The 20,301-nt window shown below is 45.3% G+C and overlaps 1 protein-coding gene across 1 annotated transcript in view; it reads left to right on the top strand.

The window, feature by feature from the left end:
* The window catches only part of LOC147672977 (sulfotransferase 6B1-like), a 218,356-nt gene that overhangs the window by 196,385 nt on the left and 1,670 nt on the right, over positions 1 to 20,301 (top strand). The window contains exon 5 of the mRNA XM_086947850.1: positions 1,783 to 1,939. Within this exon, the coding sequence (XP_086803976.1) occupies positions 1,783 to 1,939 (157 nt within the window). The remainder of the gene's footprint in view (positions 1 to 1,782; positions 1,940 to 20,301) is intronic.

The raw sequence follows: 20,301 nt of genomic DNA, 5'->3' as shown, positions 1-20,301 counted from the left end.
TTTAACAGTTCGCACAAAAATACAAGTCTGGCTATGAAGATTTTTATCAAACAAATGATATTTTGTTCAGATACATTTGATGTATATAATTAACAAAGATGCAATGCACTGTCATTTTGATGTCATCTAAAACATTGTTTTATTTTGTTTAGAAAAGGGGCTGAATATTCATTTGTCCTGATGAAGACAAAAGACATTGTCGAAACGCGTTGACATACACAGCCCATTAATCAGGGATAATTTTTTATTGCTAATTGTCATGAATTTTTATGATGTGTTAAAGAAAGGTCATACTAAGAACCATTACATTGTGTATATCTTGTATACAAATCTACATGTATTTATTCATTATTTAACGTCAGAATTAAAAATTATGTTTTGATATCATTACAGTCCATTGCGCTAATTTTTTGATTCATGTTTATATAATGTGTTTTTGAAAAAGCCAGTTCCTTGTGTTGTGAGTCTGCCTGGGCTTATACCTTTACATAAAAATTGCGTCCGTACTTACTACATACTTGTTCTTTATGTTTTCACTAAGAAATTAGAATTTATCCACTTCTGTTGATGTCAACTAGCCCACATTTTTTCCAATGTCACTTTAAATAATGCTGTCACTGTAAAAAAAAATCATGCAACATCACTTTCTGTGATGTTATTCGGAGGCCACTGAATGCACAATTTCACTTCTATCACAATAACCTCTGGATCAACCACTAACCTTGGCATCTGGAGTAGCCTACTACTCTCCGTACAGTACTTCAACGCTTTTTACAGGGTGGTAAGCACTATATTAATACAATTGCAATGATAATTGCTGATTTTTCACTTTCCCCTTGCTAGTTGGTAAAGCATTGTTAAAAAAAAGTTCAAGAATTTTTTTTTAAATACTGCAGGAAAAGCAAACACATATCTTGAAACTGAACATTGAATAAAATATTTTTAGTTTTTATATATGACAAGGTATATTTTTCAAATTTCATGCAGGAAACTCAGAACAGAATTTAAAAATCATATTACCCATGACCCATGTTAAAAATAACAACGAGAACTAAGTGCAATCCCCTGAAAGAATATAACACCTGTCTTTGAAAGTACCAGGATTTAAAGGAAAATACTTGCCAGGTACTTTCTGCATGACTAGGAACTGGAACAAATCCCCTAGACATTTGTTGCTCTGCAGCAGCCTGGGAACCACACTAATGAGCATCAGGGAGAAGAGACCTCTTTCCGGCCACTATAGGTACAGCCTCAGCCGCAAACACAGGCTGACCCTGTAGCATGAATGCTTCCTTTATTTGGCAATAATCAAGTCTGCTCAGTACTCAAAACTGCTAAAAATATACAAATGTACTGAGCTTTTAAGCATGATCTGAGTGGGGTGGGGAGCAACACAGACTGCCAGGGAGGCTAAAAGTAGAGAAAGCAGCACATGGGCGAGAGCTAAACGCACACACTGTCTCTCAGAGCTCATAGAAAAAGAAAAAGAATAATTTCCTGATGTGAGGTGAGGGACAAACACAAGAAGAGGAATGCAAGCCATCGGATCATAAGCAAGCAAGTGGGATTGAGAAGAAAACCAACTAATGGTAAGCAATGGGTTGACCCAAACACACTCTAAGTATTTGCACTGTACACAGTAGTTCTTTGACAACAGACAGCTCAAAGCTGATTATAGCCGAGACCAAAAGACACACCAAAGTGATCAAGTGTATTCTAGTGGTGAGAAGCATACGCCTTGTACTTTACATTAAGATTTAACTGATCCTTTTCTCATTTTAGGATCTGAAAGGAGCAGTAAAGAAAATAGCTGATTTTTTTGGGGTACACCTGACCGAAGAGCAAAATCTATTAATCACCAAAAGAGGCAGCTTCAAAGTTATGAAAGAAAGATCCTCAGAGACGCATGGGTCCGTGGGCAACTCCTATTTTCGGAAAGGTACATTTATTAAAATTCTGTTTGACCAACAATCGCACCATGTGTAGTGAGCCACCTAGCTCATACTTTACTTTGTAGCACTTGCACCCTCCTGGGATGGGCGCGGACCAGGAGGTACAAATAAAGGGGGATGACAGCGCTCATGGCTGACAGCATGGACCGTTTCCCTGTGTGGTTGTCCCGTCATTGTGCGGCTCATAATTGTAGACCTTAGGACCAGTGTTACCCCCAACCCCCCACTACACTGATGACACGGGGGCGGACCGCCGATGTGTGAGGAGTCGTGCATACCGTGTCTCTGGTGTGCGGTTTCCTTGCAGCGAGGTGCGGGATGTGGTCCGATCGGAGTGCAGTCCTGTGCGCCCCACGGGGAGGGCAGGAGGAGCTTCTATGGGCCAGTCGGCGGGTCATGATCGTGTCCCCTGGTGAGGCCGCCACCAGGAGGAGGTCAGGTGAACACATGCACTAGCACGACAGGTACAGAGGACACCAGGGGGCACAGACCAGCACATCGCTCATCGAAGGTGGGCTGCAGTCAGGGCGGAGAAGACAGCGCGACCACCCCCACGAGCACACAGGCGGGGGAGGAAGCTTCACAGGCCCTCAGCCGCTAGAGTGGAAGTGTGCCCATTGACACCAGCCGTCACAGCAGTTAACTGAAAGGACATCAAGAAGGTCACAGCCTCGGGCGAGGCCACAAGGGAGTGCAGGAGCCCCAGAGGCTGGAGGAGGCCAGCAGAGAGGGAAGGAGATACTCTCTAAGGAGGAAAAATAAGGAAAGAGCACAACAGAGGGTGGTCTGCTGAGAGAAATCACACATTCACATCCAGGGAGTCAGGAGACCTGGGCGGTAGGAACAGCACTGCAAGGGACACAACCAGGCAAACAATATGTGCAGGCAGAGGGAGGTGACTCAGCGGCGGAACAAAACCTGCGCACCACTTTAAACGCACTTCCACCATTCAGTCAACTGGGGGATCCGGCCATAGCGGTGCCAAGATGACGCAAATGAATAGGACAACTAAAAAACTACTTTATAGCCATGAGAGAAACAAATGGTGCTGTAAAGAGGTCAACCATGCTTCACATGGGAGGGGATGAACTTTACGAACTGTTCCAAGACTTGCCAGACACAGACAAAAAGAATGATTCTGACCGAGCAGAGAGCGCCCTGGATCATTACTTTGATCCGCAAGTCAATCCAGACTTTGAGCATTTTAAATTGCGACAGGCAAAACAAAGAGGAGAGGAGTCTGTAGACATGTTCTTTGTGCACCTGCGAAGCTGGAAATTTCATGCACAGGCATCGACAAGCCGTTAGATTTCAGGGCTCAGCTAATTCAGGGCTGCAAGTCATCAGACCTGCAGAAGCTCATTTTGTGACAGCCAGGAATATTCCTTGATAACATCTTAGTCCTAGGAAGTTCTCATGAATTGGACGATACACGTGCTGGGGGAATGGAGTCAGCACTGGCGCGAAGATCAACCAGAAGCGTGCACGGACTCACAGCAGTGGTCAAGGAGGAGAATGTGGATGCAATCCAGAGAGGGTCAATCAGAGAAAGCAGAGGTGCCAGGAGACACACAAGTAGCCGTGGAGGTGGAAACTGCAGTCAGTACAGCCACCTGCCGCCGAGGGGGTCTTGCACAAGGGAAAGCATGTCTGAAGTGCGAAAGGTTCGAACATTTTGCAAAGGTATGCAGGAGTGCGGCAAGGGTGCCGGCCCTGGGCAGCAAAACGAAGAAGTTTGGGTCGCACAAGCAGACAATCCTTGCAGGGGATGTCGCAGAGAAAGGGGAAAGCGGACTTCAAAACATGAGGATAACGGAGGATAACAAAGAAGGCGAAGTGTTTTTCATATCATACACATGGAGAAAAACCTCCTGAAAGAGACCACAGCCAGTGTGTCAAATCTGCATAGGTGCACTGCTGCAGGGAGTGACAGTGGCATACTTCCAACCGGGTCAACCTACGAACTGGTGGTAGATACGAGCCCTGTTGGACTAGGGGCATACTACTTCCAAAAAGTGACATAGAAATTGCTAAACACGCTGACGCGTACTGAAACGCCACCTATGTATTTTAAATGCTGCTATGATACTCGCATTTTTAACATTGTATTTAGTTGCTCAAGGGACTTCTGAAATTTTATTTTGCTAAACCTTATAGGTGCTGCCTGATTTAGCGGGCTTCTGTAAACCTGAAAGCAAATCCTTGCACACTCTCCTTCACATTGCCTGCACTTTATTGATTTACACCACTCACCATTTGGGTGAGCCCTCGCACTCTCTCACCTCCAGACCGCCATTTTGGGTGAGGGACCAGGGACTCCGGCACGCTTCCAAGACGCCATCTTGGTTAGCGTACTAGTGTTGCAGGGATTCCTGACAAGCACTATTTAAATATCAGGAATACAAGTGTTTAGTGCGCTCGTGCAGCGGGAGTGCCGCTGGCGCGCCAGAGGCAAGCTGTCTGCGCCCGTCCACTCCACGAGGGGCCCAGGGGCCAGAGCCCCGGCTCCACTTCACATCTACCACTGTGAGACACTTCTGGCCTTAAGAACGGGCGACGAGGCGCTAGATAGCACCACTCTAGCCAAGCTAAAAGAAGAGTCACTACTGAGGAGAGTGAAAGGACCTACACGGGTCCTGAAACAGTCCCATATGTATACGACCCAGGGCCTGAAAATTAATGTGCTCAATACACGCTCTTTGCAAAAGCACCGTCTTGAAGTGTTCTCTCTCCTCCTGGAAGGGGATATTGACATCTTAGCCCTTACAGAAACCTGGCTGGGGGCATCATCTATCCTGGACATTCTGGCTGCACTACCGCTGGAGTTTGACGCACTGTGGTACAACCGTCCCGGGGATCTCAGAGGTGGGGGAGTTGCAATCCTATTTAAACCCTTGCGTGTTAGCGGTTTTCCCGCTGTGTACTGGGTTTTTCGAAAACCCGCGTTACATGACGAGCTCAGCTCGTCATCAGCATACGAGCGTCGTAGCTGATGACGAGCTGAGCTCGTCATCAGCATCGAAGGGGCTAAAAAGACTCTCATGGTGATCCAAATTGTCGCAGAAAACTGTGACAGCCCAGAGCTTCTGGGAATAAAAATCTCCCTTAAAACCTCCTGCTTTATGCTGCTAGTAGCGTATCGCCCACCGAAAAGCTCCCCAGACTTTAATGAAGCCTTTCTGGAGCTTTTAACAGACCTGGGATCTAGATATAAACACCTCCTGGTGGTCGGGGATTTTAACTATCACTGGGATAAGTCACCTAGAGACCCTATAGAGGCTGGGTTTGAAACCAACCTGTCCTCTCTGGACCTGTCACAATTGGTCTCAGGCCCCACCCATGTTCAGGGCCACACTCTTGACCAGATGTGGTCTTCCATGCCTCAGGTAGAGATAACCGATATTAGCCCTTGTGTTTGGTCAGACCACGTTCTGATTAAATGTTGGGTCCCATGTGACTGCCTACCCTCTTCATCAGATGGAGGAAGGTCAGATCTTGGAAGAGGGTGGAGGCTGAAGCTCTGGTCTCAACGTTTCTCTCTACTCCATCTCCAAATTTGAGTGAGGGTGATCTTGACCAACAAAGCACAGCATTAATGTCCTGGTTTCAGGCTGTAATTGACACCCTAACTCCTGAACGGATAGAGAGGACCAGAGCAAAAGGGAATGAAGCCCCTTGGTTCAATGACTCTCTGAGAGACAAAAAACAAGCTCTGCGTCAAGAAGAAAGAAGGTGGAGACTTAACTATAGCCTTGCGGAGTCTGACACCTACAAAGCTCTCCTGTCTAAATATAAGGCTGATATCCTATTAAGGAAGGCAGCTTTCTATGAGGACAGAATTGGTCGAGCCGGGAATAAGCAAAAGGAGACTTTCGCCATCCTGAAGGAACTCATGCAGATGGTGGGTAAAATCCGGACTGTGATACCTTCCACAAGTAATTTCTTCAGAAAGTCCAATATATCGTCATGGACATTACTAGAACCCCGGCTGACCTCAGGGTGTTAGACCCATCTAATCCCCAGGACCTGACCTGGAACTTGAACTGCATTCCACGCCTTAATCAAGGGAGTTTGGTGGCATTAGCTCACCATATAAAATCAGGTTCCAGAATGGACCCTTGCCCGCCGAGAATATTCCAAATGGCCTTGCCTGGCCTGGAAAAGCAGCTGCCGGATTTACTAAATGCGTCATTAGATTCAGGGTGCCTGCCAGTGAAGCTGAAGGAAGCCAGGGTTATCCCCCTTTTGAAAAAAGTAGGAGCAGACACTAAGGCCCATTTCCCAACTCCCTTTCCTTGCAAATATCCTGGAAAAGCAGGTCTTGAATACTCTGGCCCGCTACTTTGAGAAACATGGACTCCTCCACCCCAGACAGGCAGGATTTTGATCACAGCACAGCACGGAACTGGTGATGGCCTCTGTTGTTGACGATCTGAGAATCAGGGCCGATAATAAATAGCCTTGTGCTCTGATTCTCTTGGATCTGTTAGCAGCTTTCGATACTGTCAGCCATGCTATCCTGCTGAACCGTGTATCGAATTTGGGAATCACGGGGCAAGCATTTAAATGGCTCAATTCCTTCCTAACTGGCCGGACTCAGAGAGTGCAAATGGGAGACCAACTCTCCGCTGCTAGTTTTGTGACTTGCGGCATACCCCAGGGATCTGCACTATCTCCTCTTAATATTTATCTACAACCTTTAGTGGAGGAACTCACACATAGAAACTCCCAAGTTTTTAACTATGCAGACGACACTCAATTGTTAGTCCAACTTGATAACACCGGCCAGGTGCAAGACTCAGTAAAGAATCTTCTTAGATTCACGGTTAACTGGATGGCAAACAACCTCCTGAAGGTTAACGCAGATAAAACTGAGGTGCTTGTTATCACTACACAAGACAGCCCCTGGTGTGAGCTCTTCTGGCCCCCGAATTAGGGGAGGTGCCAACTCCGGGAACAGTAGTGAAAAGCCTAGGACTAAAAATTGATGCAGAGCTGTCCATGGCCCCCCAAGTTTCCGCGGTGATAGGCTCTTGTATAGGCCTACTTAGGCAACTCTGGAAACATGTACCCATTCTTTCGGTTCCAACTCTGCAATCCATTGTGTCCGCCACAGTCATCTCGCGGTTGGACTATGGTAATGCTCTTTATTTGGGTCTTCCGCGGAAGCTCCTTAGGAAACTACAGGTAGTGCAGAATGATACGTCCAGGCTGATCCGCGAAGGAAACATACCGCATAGTACGGCTCCTTACAAAAATCCAGGACCCCCCCTCCCTACCAGACCCTGAGGGTGCTAGATGTAATCAAATGGCCAATTTCTTCTCCGCAAAAATCGATAAAATTCTTACTTCACTCCCTGTACCCTCTGTCCCTCTCCACACCACCTCACCTCCCCTTCATCCTGAGGCTCCTTACCTACGAGCCTTTGACCAGATCTCCACGGAGACGTTTTTAGACACCCTGCAAACTGTAAAAAGTGGCTCGCCATCTGACCCTGCACCCATCAGCAAGCTAAAACTGGTCGCCCCCATTGTAGCTCAACCTTTCACCAATCTTATAAATGCCTCCTTTAGGAAGGGTACCGTCCCAGCCAATTGGAAGAAGGCTACCGTCAAAGCCCTCCTGAAAAAACCTCACCTGGATCCCAGGGACCCCTCCAACTTCAGGCCCATTTCGCTCCTCCCAGGGATCAGCAAAGTGGCCGAACGAATAGCTAACCAGCAGCTATCCATCTTTCTGGAGTCAAATCACTTGCTACGCGACTCCCAGACCGGCTTCAGACCGGGGCAAGGCACCGACACCGCCCTACTAGCAGTTGTCGAAGAGGCGAGAGCCATCATAGACGCAGGAGGATCAGTGGCAGTGATCCTCCTCGATCTAAGTGCCGCCTTCGACACGGTGGACCACGCCATCTTGGTCCACCGGCTAAGTCGAGTGGGAATCACCGACTCAGCCCTTGCTTGGATTAAATCATTTCTTGAGGGTAGATCTTTTCAGGTGTCTGATGGTTTCTCCACGTCCAAAGCCCTGACCATGCAGTGTGGGGTCCCCCAGGGCTCCTCACTGAGCCCCACACTTTTTAATGTTTATATGTCCCCCCTCGAAGACGTTATCACTCCTTTTGGCGTCAAGACAGTGATGTACGCTGACGACACCCAGCTGGTGGTGTCCATCAATCACTCAAACACTAGCCTAGAAAATCTCGCCAGATGTCTCGAAGGTATCTCACAATGGATGTCTGACTCAAGACTCAAGCTCAACGGCGATAAATCGGAGATCCTTTTCCTAGGCAACCAGAACAAACTACCCACAAATCTTTCCTGGCCACCTTGCATGGGTACTTACCCAACCCCTAAAACCGAGGTCAAAAGCCTAGGCATCTGGCTCGACCAGGACCTTAATTTTAAAACCCAGGCCAGAAAAACCTCAGGGATCTGCTTCGGCTTAATTCGTATGGCCCGTAAGATCCTCCACCTGATTCCCTTCCAGTCCAGGAAGTTACTGATGCAGGGACTGGTTAACTCAAGGTTAGACTATGGTAACGTCTTGTACCTGGGAGCCCCTGCATCAGTCATTCAGAAACTTCAGGTGGCCCAAAACGCCGCAGCTAGAGTCCTTACAGGAACCAAAGCACGGAGCTCGGCGAAACCAGCCCTCAAAAGCCTACACTGGCTCCCAGTGAAGGAGCGCATTACTTTCAAGACGCTCTGCATATCGCACAAAATCTTGCATGATAAGGGCCCTCCAATACTCAGATCCCTGATGAAACCACACCAGTCTACCAAACATCTAAGATCTGATTCACTTGCCCTGGCTTCTATCCCAAGGATAAAAAAGGCAAGATCTGGCGGTCACATGTTCGCCTACAACGCGCCAAAGCTCTGGAACACCCTCCCACTTGCCATGAGGAGAGATCATAACCTACTCTCCTTCCGAAAACAATTAAAAACGTGGCTCTTCCCCTAAATCTCCCTGTTTCTGGCCTCCACTTGGAAAAAACTAGGTCCTCTCAGCGCTGGGATGCCTAAGGGTAGCTATGCGCTCTACAAATCCACTTCCAAATTCCAAATTCCAAATCTTCTCCCTACCGAGGAGAACTCGAGCGACACCCCTTCTACGGATGCTGCACTGGCTGCCCATTGAACATCGAGAGCAGTTCAAGTGTCTTTGCATTGCCCAAAAAGCCATCTATGGATAAGCCCCCAAATACATTAAAGATCGTCTGAGAAAGTACACCCCGGGCAGAGCCTTGCGCTCCTCCAAAGCATGAAACTAACTCCACCAAGATTTAATCTTAAATCAAAGGGTGGCAGAGATTTGTCGGTCCTCCTTCCGCAAATCTGGAACGAACTACCGGCAACCTTGCAAGGGGAGTCCGTGCTACTGTCCTTCAGAAAAGCGTTAAAGAACCACCTGTTTAAAAAGATTACATCTATACTTTAAACCGTTCTGTGGTGGCGGGCGGTCCATCGGTGGCAGTGTGTTGTGTTTCTTTCTTTGAAAAGCGCTTAGAGACCAGTGGTGATTTGCGCTATACAAAACTATAGTAACATAACATAACATAACATAACATAACATAACATAACATAACATAACATAACATAACAAAGTGGCAGGGAAAAGTGGATGCCTATCACCTATGCCAGCAGGGCGCTGACAGCGATGGAGTCTCGGTATGCACAGATTGAAAGAAAGGCATGTCAGCATTTTGATATGTATCTGTGCGGGCACCAGTTTCGAATCGTGACCAATCACAAGCCGCTAGTTCCCATTTTCACCAGAACGGTGAGAAGTAGACCCCTGCGGATCGAGAAGTGGGCAGTACAGATCCAACATTACAACTTTGAAGTGGTGTACCATCCCAAAGCGAACAACCAGGCAGACTATCTGTTGCGACATCCCCTGGTGCTTGATTCAAACCAACTGAAGGAGCCGGGGATCGAACCGTGTACCCTGTGCTCCGAAGACAGCTGCCCTGGCCGCTACACCACACCCCTCCACTCTCATCCTAAGACATAGTAAAATTGGCTTATACCCAACTAGCATACTTAATGTACTTATACATCAATTGTAAAGTGGTATACCATTTACTAAAGACCTCCCAATTAAGTGCTACTAGTGGGCTTGCAGCACTTATTGTGCCAACCACGTAATTAGCACCTTAAAACATGTTCAAGACCTGCCCTTGGCAAGGCTTAAACTCTCTCCTTTTAGTGCATAAATGACCCCTATCTAAGGCCCATAGGACATGGTGCTGTGCAATTAAAGGATTGGACATGGCCTTCTAAGATTTACATATCAGGTAGTAAATAAAAAAATACTTCAATTTCTTTTTACTACTCTGAGGCCTATCCCTCCTATAGGATAACATTGGGGATTCCTTATTACATTTAATAAGCTTTAATCACCAGTTTGGAGCATGTAGCTGTATCATATCTATAAAATTACAATGATAAAGCCTTTTTGTAATGGTAAAGTCAAATTGTTCATTGCAATTTTGAAAATGGCACTTTTACAAAGTATCTGTAGCAACGGAAAGGACCAGGACCTGTGTATTTATTTGCGTCTTTAAATTACCGCTAGACCAAACATATTTATTTTCATTTGATCTGGTACTTTATTTATACCTTTTCTTCAAATTTTTAAGTTTTTTTTAGTATGCTCAAAGCAGAAGAGACATTAAAGTCTAAATGCAGAAAAAACTTATGTACATGTCGTTCACAAACATAAAGCAACAAAATTAAATATGTGGTACACAATATAAACACACATAGGTGAAACAAATCATAAACAATACATCATCTTATCTAGATAGTCTTGTGTTACCTTTAGCATCACAATCCAAATAATATTTCAAATCTAATTATTATTTTATAGACATTCAAAAGATGTTGCATACTTAAACATTTCTTTTTTTTTTTTTTTTTTTGTTGAAAGTTCATGTCGATATCATAACAAATACAGAACAGAGAATACAAATTGGCACGACGTTACCACGTAGTTATAAATATCAAGGCATAAATAAAACTAACAAATTTTCACCTTCTAAAAAGTACTTGATCTAATTAAAACCATTAATATAGCGGAAGATACATATGCTTATAATATATTAAGATTAAGCAGGAGGTAATACTATGGATATTTGACAGATTAAAAGCCATGGGTTTTTGACTGCCTCCATGCTGCCACAGGTGACCAGATCCTAAGTCCCATATCTCTGGATTTCACCCCCTTCAGTGCGTATAGCTCTGATTCAATGTTGTGAATCCCTAATAGCCTACACATCCACATCTGAAAGGTTGGGGCCTCAGTGTCTTTCCAAGCGGCAGCAATTAATATTATGAAGACTGCTGTAGCTATAAAAAACAGTGCCTCCATCTCTACACTCAGCCCCATTTTGGTATCAACCCCAAGAATTAATACAGTTGGGGATAGATCAATCCTAGTATCTAGCAACCCCTCTAAAAACTTTCCTATTTCAGTTTTAATTGGTCCTAATTTCTCGCAGCCACAAAACATGTGAAGCAGATCTGCCGGACCCTTGCCACATCAGGGGCAATTATGGTCTACTCTCTTGCCCCAGTCAAATAATTTTGCCGGCGTATAATAGAGATTGAATAAAGTTTTAAAATGCTGCGCTCTTAGATTTGAAGATCTTAAAAACCTTTTATCCATAAGAATGTCTCTGTCTAAATCGATATCAGGATCATTTAATTTCCCTGCCCAAGTAGTTTCTGTCTTGAGCAAATCATCCAACAGTGTATCCAAAAATAATACGTACAATTTCCTTATGCGACGGCCACCTCCCTTTAAGTAGTCTAAAAGTGCACATTCTTTAGATACATCTATGGTCGGTCTCTTGGATTTAATTGTATTAGTCAGTTGTATGTATTTAAGCTCTTGAGAGCCTTGAAGTGCATACCGAGACACCAGGAGATCTAGGGGCCTCAGTAGATCCTTTACCATCACTTGACCCAATGAGGTGATTCCTTGTCTTTCCCAGTGTCTCCAGGGCCCGTCTGTGCTCAAGTGGGGGAATAACCCAGAGTTCCAAAGTGGAGTGTGTTTATTGTACTTCGGGATATTCTGATTCTTCTGTATCCCCACCCAAATTGTATAAATATCTTCCAACATTTTGTGCCCTTGAGACTTAAAGAAACGTTTGTCAAAATGTCTTAGAAGTACTCCATCGGTCTCATTCCCTAATAATAGCTTATAGAAAGAGGGAATACCACTTTGAGAATTTACCGTGTTAGCAGGGAAGAAAAGTATAGCCATATCTGTAAGCAGACAAGACCAATGGTAAAATTTTAAGTTTGGTATACCCAGGCCACCCTTTTCCTGAGGAAGAGACATAAATTTGATTGATCTCCTCACCTTGCCATATTGCCAAATAAAACTCATAAAAATTGCCTCCATTTCCCTGATCAAAATATCATCAATTTTAAAAGGGATCGATCTGAATTTATATAAAATTCTTGGAAACATTGTCATTTTAATGACATTCGCCCTGCCTATAATTGATAAATGCAAAGTATCGATCCGCTTTAGATCCTGTTTCATTTTCGACAATAATGGTGAGAAATTATCCTTGATAATTTCCTGTGTCTGGGCATTAATTGTGATTCCCAAATAAACAGCGGAGTCCACATATCTATTATCCAACTTGACTGTCTTGCTGGAGCATAGAACCTGTGTTTTTGCCACATTTAATCTGTATCCGGATGCACTACCGAAATCAGAAGTAACATTAATTAGTTCCCTCATAGCGCTAGCAGGATCCACAGTAGTGATGGCTAGGTCATCTGCATAAGCGAGAATTTTAGTTACATATCCGTTCGTGATAATTGGTTTAATATTTATATTACCCATAATGTGACAAATCAGGGGGTCAATATATAGTGCAAATAGGATAGGTGAACATGGGCACCCTTGTCTTGTCCCTCTTGAGATATGGATCGGATTAGAGCCCTCACCCATTAGGTGGATGTTAGCTGTTGGGGTATGATACATGGCCTTAATTGCCTGAAGGAATCGGGGGCAAAATCCTCTGCTCTCCAACACTTTCCATAAAAAGCTCCACTTAACCCGATCAAACGCCTTCTCGGCGTCGAGGAGGATCATTGCGATCCCCTCCCCCTCCCTGGCGTGCATATCAAACAGGGTTATAGCTCTTTTTATATGGTCGGTGGTACCCCTTCCGGGGATAAAACCATGTTGCCAGGAGGAGACGAGGCCTGCAATAAACCTTCCCATTCGGGTGGCCAATATTTTTGCGTAAAGTTTATTATCGCTGTTAATTAATGAGATAGGCCGGTACGAGCCTGGGCTCTCCTTGGGTTTGCCTTTTTTATGAAAGACCACTATATTAGTTTTGGTCCAGGACTCTGGTATAATGCCTGTATTAATAACCTCATTAAATAGATCTAATAGGAGAGGAGCCGTCTCTTCACTCAGATGTTTATAAACTTCCAGGGGTATAAGATCCGGTCCTGCTGCTTTTCCTGCTGATAATTCTTTCAGTGCTTGTCGGAGCTCCTCCATAGTAATATCCTGTTCTAAGATTTCCCTCTCATTGGGCAACAAATTTTTACCCGTATCCTGCCAATTCTTGCTTGGATAAGTTGTATCTGCATCCTCTTTATAGAGAGCCTGATAGTAACGCCTAAAGACCTCTAGGATTTCTGTTGGTTTTTTATAGATATGTTCCCCCTCTTTAATTTCAGTAATAATATTTTTTGAGGTAGCCTGTCTTATTTTTAATGCTAGAGCCCTTCCAGCATTCTCACCTGTTTCATACATTCCCAATCTGTGGGTATGATATTCTGCTGCCGCTTTCCTTGCTAGTTGCCGGTGAATATCTGCTTTTATTGTGTTTAAACTATCTAGACTCTGAGGACCCTGAATCCCGTTATATACATCTCTCCTATGTTGTTCCTCGGCCTTTGCCAACCCATCCAAGAATCCCTCCCTTTCTTCCTTTATGTTTTTCCACAATCGTGCAGAAAAGCTGATAGTCTCACCTCTTAAACCCGCCTTGAAGCTATCCCAAACCATACCACGAGAAGCACTATATCTGTTGGCATCAAAAAATGCTTGAGACCAACTCTTTATATGTGCGATGTAATTACTATCTAATAGGAGTTTCCTATCAAAGGACCATGGTCTCATTTTTCCTCTTGGATTAGTGATAGACAGATCCAAGACAAGAGGGTTATGATCCGATATTAGCTTTGGGAGCATAGAAATTTCTACGGTGCTGAGGAGAGTGGCTGTTACTAAGAAATAATCCAATTTTGTGTATTTATTGAATGGGTGTGAAAAGTATGTGAACCCAGGATCATCTTTCTTTAAATTGCCCCAGACATCCTTCAGGCCATAAGAATGAATTATAGAAGAGATTGCCCTGAATACCCGGGGTTTTCTTCCTTTATTTTGGGTATTGCCTGTAAAATCTGCCGAGATATTAAGGTCACCACATAGTACCACAGGTGATGGCCAGTTGGTAAGCTCCCTTTCAATGTGATTCATCACCCCAGCATCATCCAGATTAGACCCATACACTGAGCAGAGAGTAATACCTAATCCCAATTCACATATAGCCCATCTTCCCAGTGGGTCAGCTTTTGATTTTTTAACCCCACCCAATCCAACCCGACCAATGATAGCTACCCCCTTTACAGTTGAGGTCTGCGAGGAACACGAGAATATTTCATACCCCCTTATATTTAGCCAATGTTTCTTTTTCCATGGCAGATGAGTCTCTTGTAGACAAACAATATCGGGGTTTACTACTTTAACATACTCCACTAATTTTTCCCTTTTTTTCCAGTCATTCAGTCCACCTATATTAAGACTAATTATCTTAATCTTTGACATAGCCCTGGAGAGAAACCAACCAACAAGCTAACCAATCACTTTTTATCTTATGCCTAACAATAACATGTATAACCACTTTCATTTTCTCCAGTGTATCAACAAACATTAATGCATGAACTTTCTTTTTGCTTCTTTTTCTTCCCCCTACCCGCCCTCCCACGAAGAGCCCTCCCAACCCCCCCCCCCCTGAACATAACTCACCCCCCGGTGAGGCGCGCAGACGAAGTCTGTGCAAGTGATGGGTGCGGCAATGAACACAGTGCAATTAATAGACCCAACGTCAACCTCGGCTTATATACAACCACAGTTAACCTACAAAGCTCCCCCAAATCACACCACGGATCTCCCTGCAGTAACAAAATTTACTGAGTGATACTCTAACTGAACCTTAAGTTAATCTAAGCCTGAGCCTTCATACAGTGACACCGTATGCTAAATAGAGTCCAAGAACTCCTGGGCCTTGATTTCCGAGGAGAAATACAAGGTCTTACCAAGATGGATAATCTTTAACTGAGCAGGATTGATAAGGTAGACCTGGACTTTTTTGTCCTGAAAAGGCTTGATCAATTGCCTTAATCTCCATCTACGTTCCACAGTGGAATGACAGAAGTCCGGTCTGACAAAGAAGGACCCTCCTTCAAATGTCCTTTTAGCATCTGGCCGGGCTTTCTCTGAGATGGACTGACGAAGAAGAAAATTGCCTATGTAAATTAAGATTGCTCTAGGCTTGACCCCTTCTCTGGCATTTTTTTTCAATCTAAAGGGTGTCCTATGTGCTCTCTGTATTTCAGTGGTCCAGTTCCAACCGGCGATGTCAGGAAAAGCTTTCTCAAATATTTTGACTATGAACAACTTAGCATCCTGTCCCTCTGCCCCTTCCGGAATACCCAGGACTCTGAGGTTGTTCCTTCTTTGCCTATTTTCAAGGTCCTCTAGCTTCAACTGGATGTCGATTGCTTGGGCTCCAAGATTTTCTACTTTGGTCGTGGCTGCGGCCGCCTCGGCTTCAGTGGCGACCACCCTCTCCTCTAAATTTGAGACCCTGTCGCCGACGTTTACCCAGGCTTGATGGCGGCCGTGAGAGGCAAGATGGTGGCCGTGACCAGCGGCTGAGCAGCAGCAGTGGTCACAGTGCAGGGATGAAGTGATGCTTTGAGACACGACCTCGGCATACAGGCTCCCTGTGAGACATTGGATACGAATGGTGGAGAGACTGTGGAGCATCACCAGAGAGCAGAAGGCGAGTGGAAAGCTGAGTGGAGGGCTGCGAGAATCTCGGCGCTCTATCTGATAACGGAGCTCAACTGAGACAAAACGGGACCAGCGGGACAGAACGGCGATGTCGGAATGCCGATTCCGTGTTTCCTTGGCAGGGACCGGCGTGGTGCAGAAAACACTAACAAGAAGGGGCTAATAATCAATTAAAAGACTAGCAACAAGGAGCTAACCGGCTGGCTGGGAGGATACACGTGTAAACCCCCGGTGCACTGGTCTAGCGGAGAGAAGAAGCTCCGAAGCGCAGCTCTTTTTTGGAAGCGTAAGGCTAAAGGCGCTCGAGCGGTCGGGGAAGAAATACCTCGATGTTGACAGGCAATCTCGTTGAAGGGCTGCCCCGTTCGGTTCTGGTGAGGCTCCGGGTCATAGCAGTAGCTGTGTCGGTAATCGGCCCAGCTGGCCCTAGCAGAGCTCACGCAGCTCGCGTAGCTTGGAGGCGGAGCCACTCCGGACCGGCGGGATCGGTGAGCCGAGGCGGAAACGGCCGCAGCTTCAGCAGGCTCAGCAAACTCGGCAGATTCAGCAGACCTGGTAGTCTGAGCAGGTTCAACGGCCCGGCACAGAGCAGTGGAGTGGCTCCGTGGTGCACCACATTAACTGAGGTGAGGCAGGGGATCTCCCTGTTAATAGTGGCTGCACCCATGCCCCCTAAAGTCAATACTGGGGGGAAAACAAAGAAAAAGGGCATGGTGGAAGGCGCATCAGTGCCTGGCAATCTAGCTAGTAGCTCAAATATGGACAATGGCGCAAATCTTGGGCTAGAAGGGGCAGCCTCAGAAACTGGATCAGTACGGGCAAAGATGCAGACAGCTTTGGGTCAGAACTCCCCCAAGGTCAGAACCCGTCTAGCGACAGCCACAGCAACGGTCAGCGTGGTTGAAATGTTGAATCGGAATGAAAAAAAAAGGAAACTGAAGGATATCGAGCCAGCTCTAGAAGCGGCGGACCCCGGGCTTTTGGTACAAACTGTAATACCTCCACAACCCAATCTGTCTGCAACATGTGAGTCCCTCGATCAACCATTACTACTGCCAGTTAGTACTCTTGAGAAAAACCCAGTCATAGACCCACAGATCCCTCGATCGGATCGGTCGGAGGCTGCCAGGGACAACATTATAGGCGGTGATAATCTGATAACAACGCACTTAGAGTCTCTAGATGTCGGATTGGGGTCTGGGGACTTCGTTGTATCCAGCAATAATGAGACTACCACCGTACTACCCTCGCCAGTGCCCTCACAGGATATACTGCTCCCCTCAACACAAGGCTCAGCAGCTTTATCAACTAAAGAGGGCATACCCATAGCTGATCCATTTAAAGAAGGTACCAGTCTTGCAATGGGCTCGGAAAAAAACAAGGGACTACCTGACAACCCTAAAACTAAAACCATCTATTCTGGGGTTATTCATGGCGAGAAGGAAATGGAAAAGGAAAAGACCCCTAGTGAGTGTTTTTTCTCGGTTACAGAGGAGGCCAACTGGTCAGAAGAGGATGACGAGACACATAGTTCAGATATTGATGGCAGCAATCCGGAAACAGAGAGTGACAGTGAAGCTGGGCTACCTTCATCTATCATAAAAAATGCACCGCCACAAAGAGATCATAACGCATTGGCTTGGGACCACTCCCCTACGACATCTCTTCAAGGGAATTTCAACTCGGAATCATGCAACCTAAAGCCCAATGAGCCCACACAATTATCATTGATGACGATGATGGAGTCAATCCATCAAGGAATAACGGCTCACAGAGAGGAAACCCGAGCAGACAGCATCAAATCCCAGGCGGCGATGAGAAAGATGAAAGCAGTGGTTAGAAAGCTCTCTAAAGCCTGGGCATACTTAAACATTTCAATTACGAAGGAATGGGGGAACACGGGGAAAACATTAATGTGGTAATACATGGGACTTTTCCTCTATATTTAGACAAAACTCAAATGTATAGTTCCTCAGTGTTCTTTCCTATATCGTGATAAAGCTTTACCCATCCCACTTTGTGTGAAAAGTGTTTAAACCTCACTGTGCAACTGGATTCAAACTAGCCTGGCTGATGAGGGTTCTACATCTCAATGGTACATTTAAATTACTCATAAGCTCCTAGTATACGGTACTACACATACCCAGGGCCTGCAAATTAAATTCTTCTGCAGAACTCATGGTGCCATCAACTAAAGTAGCATTTTAAAGTATATCTGAGTCCTGCAATAGCAGCCTGTGTGTAATTTTAAACTGTGAATTCTAGCTGTCAAACAACATCTTTTGCCAGGTCTAAATCTTCCTTTCTAATACATATAATTCACTCCTATGGTAGGCCCTAAACAGCACATAGGGCAGAGTGCATTGTATTTAAAAAGTGGGATATGTGTTTGTAGGTTTCACATGTCCTGGTAGTGAAAAACTCATAAATTCATTTTTCACTATTGCTGAGCCTACCTGTTCCATAGGTTAACATTGGGTTACCTTATTACATTTAATAAGTGCTAACTTTAGATTGGGTTTGAGTACAGATACATTGTTTAGGCTCAACAGAATTGTAATTTGAAATTTATGTTAATGGTATAGTCAGATTTTAGATTGCATTTTTGAAAATGGCACTTTTAAAAATGTTTACATTTAAATTATACAAAAAGTATTGGATGGAATGCTTGAATTAATCTTAGCCACTAGTAACAACTTGTGGCGGCATTCCAAGTCCATCGTTATTTTGCACATCATGTCACCTCAGTTATGACCCTGCTTCAATTTGAACAGTCAAGCATTCTGTTCATCACTTTTTCTATGATGTAGTATGTCGCCCTAAGCAGAACAGGTAGGCCCTGATGTGGGTCCTATGAACACTATATCACTGGAACCAAGCTTTACCTGGCTAATGAGCCCATAACATGGGCGAAACCAGCCATGGGCTGCTTGTGTTCCGGTTCAGGGTGGACCTGGCTTGGATGTTTAGGCTAGACTGTTCTGATTGTAGCAGGGTCAAGACCCATTTTCATATAGCTGGGTCCAGTCTGTGTTGGCAAGGTGTGCAAAATAATGATGGACTGTGATGCGGCCCCATTTAATTATCAATGGCTGAATTTAACTCAAGCATTCCATTTATCACTTTTTTGCATAGTTGTAGAAAGTTGGTAGTTTCCTTCCTAATGGTTATTAAGGCCTCTAAGAGTTTTCAGATGTCTAGGCCTATTCTCTGTCAGCAATGCTTATTGGGCCCAGACAGTGAACAATAGGATCTTGGTGTAGCTGGGGTGCGGGGGTCAATCCTGTCAGAATGGTTGGGGGCAGAACTATTCTCTGCACCATTTACCCTTCAAAGGGTTTGCCTCCAGCACACACAAGGGAACTTGACACTAGTCTTTTGTCACCACAGACTTCTTGGAGCCTTGCCAGGCGTAGGAGAGATCTTTACAGAACCAGATAAGGAGGTAATATAGGGAATCCTCGCACTTCAAAGGCTGTCATCAGTTATACATATTGGACCTCCTGAGTCACTCTTGAGGACACTCCTAAACCTGTGGACATTACAGAAGGGATGCCTTGTTCTCCACAGGTATGCCCTGCTGCAATCAGAAATTTGTCCTGCTTAAGGCTTGCTTTGTTCCCCCCAGAGGACTATCCTGCTGCATATCATCCCAAGCTAACCTGAGTGACTCCAAGGGTCAGTTGACTACCTTTTGTTCTGAGCTACAGGGACATAATATGCACGAGAGGCCACCCGCCAACTGCCCAATTGCCTGCTGCAATGGACCTGCCCGAGCCTTGCTGGCCTCTTCTGGAGTGAACCCCTGAGTTCCACAGCAAGTTCCTGATCTCCAAGATTTGCTTCCCTATGTCCAGGACCCTCGGCTGGTATCAGAGATAACCTCCTTGCCTAACTGAAGGTTACATCAAATCTGATGCGGAACCCGGCAAAGCCTCGCTGCACCAACGCATCGGAACCAATGCCAGATGACACAAAGCCTTGCAAAGCAATGCCACACAGTGGGTCACTGGGTCAGGTCTCCTTCTGAAGTATCTGACTAGCTGGCTATCCAGCCTGGAGTCAAATAAGTATGTTGTGGGCCAGTACCATCTGGATAAGATCTGATTGAACACCCTTTGATCAGGTTTCCAGATGCTCATGACCTGCATGGGTCGCGAATGCCTGTCTGCTTCCCCAGAAGGTACTCTGTTGTCACTAAAATTTGGGATTTTAGGC

This window comes from Lissotriton vulgaris, assembly GCF_964263255.1.
Source record: "Lissotriton vulgaris chromosome 7 unlocalized genomic scaffold, aLisVul1.2 SUPER_7_unloc_1, whole genome shotgun sequence".
In the NCBI taxonomy this organism is placed as follows: Eukaryota; Metazoa; Chordata; class Amphibia; order Caudata; family Salamandridae; genus Lissotriton; species Lissotriton vulgaris.
The sequence above is the reverse complement of the archived record's forward strand: the minus strand, read 5'-3'. Positions and strand labels throughout refer to the sequence as shown.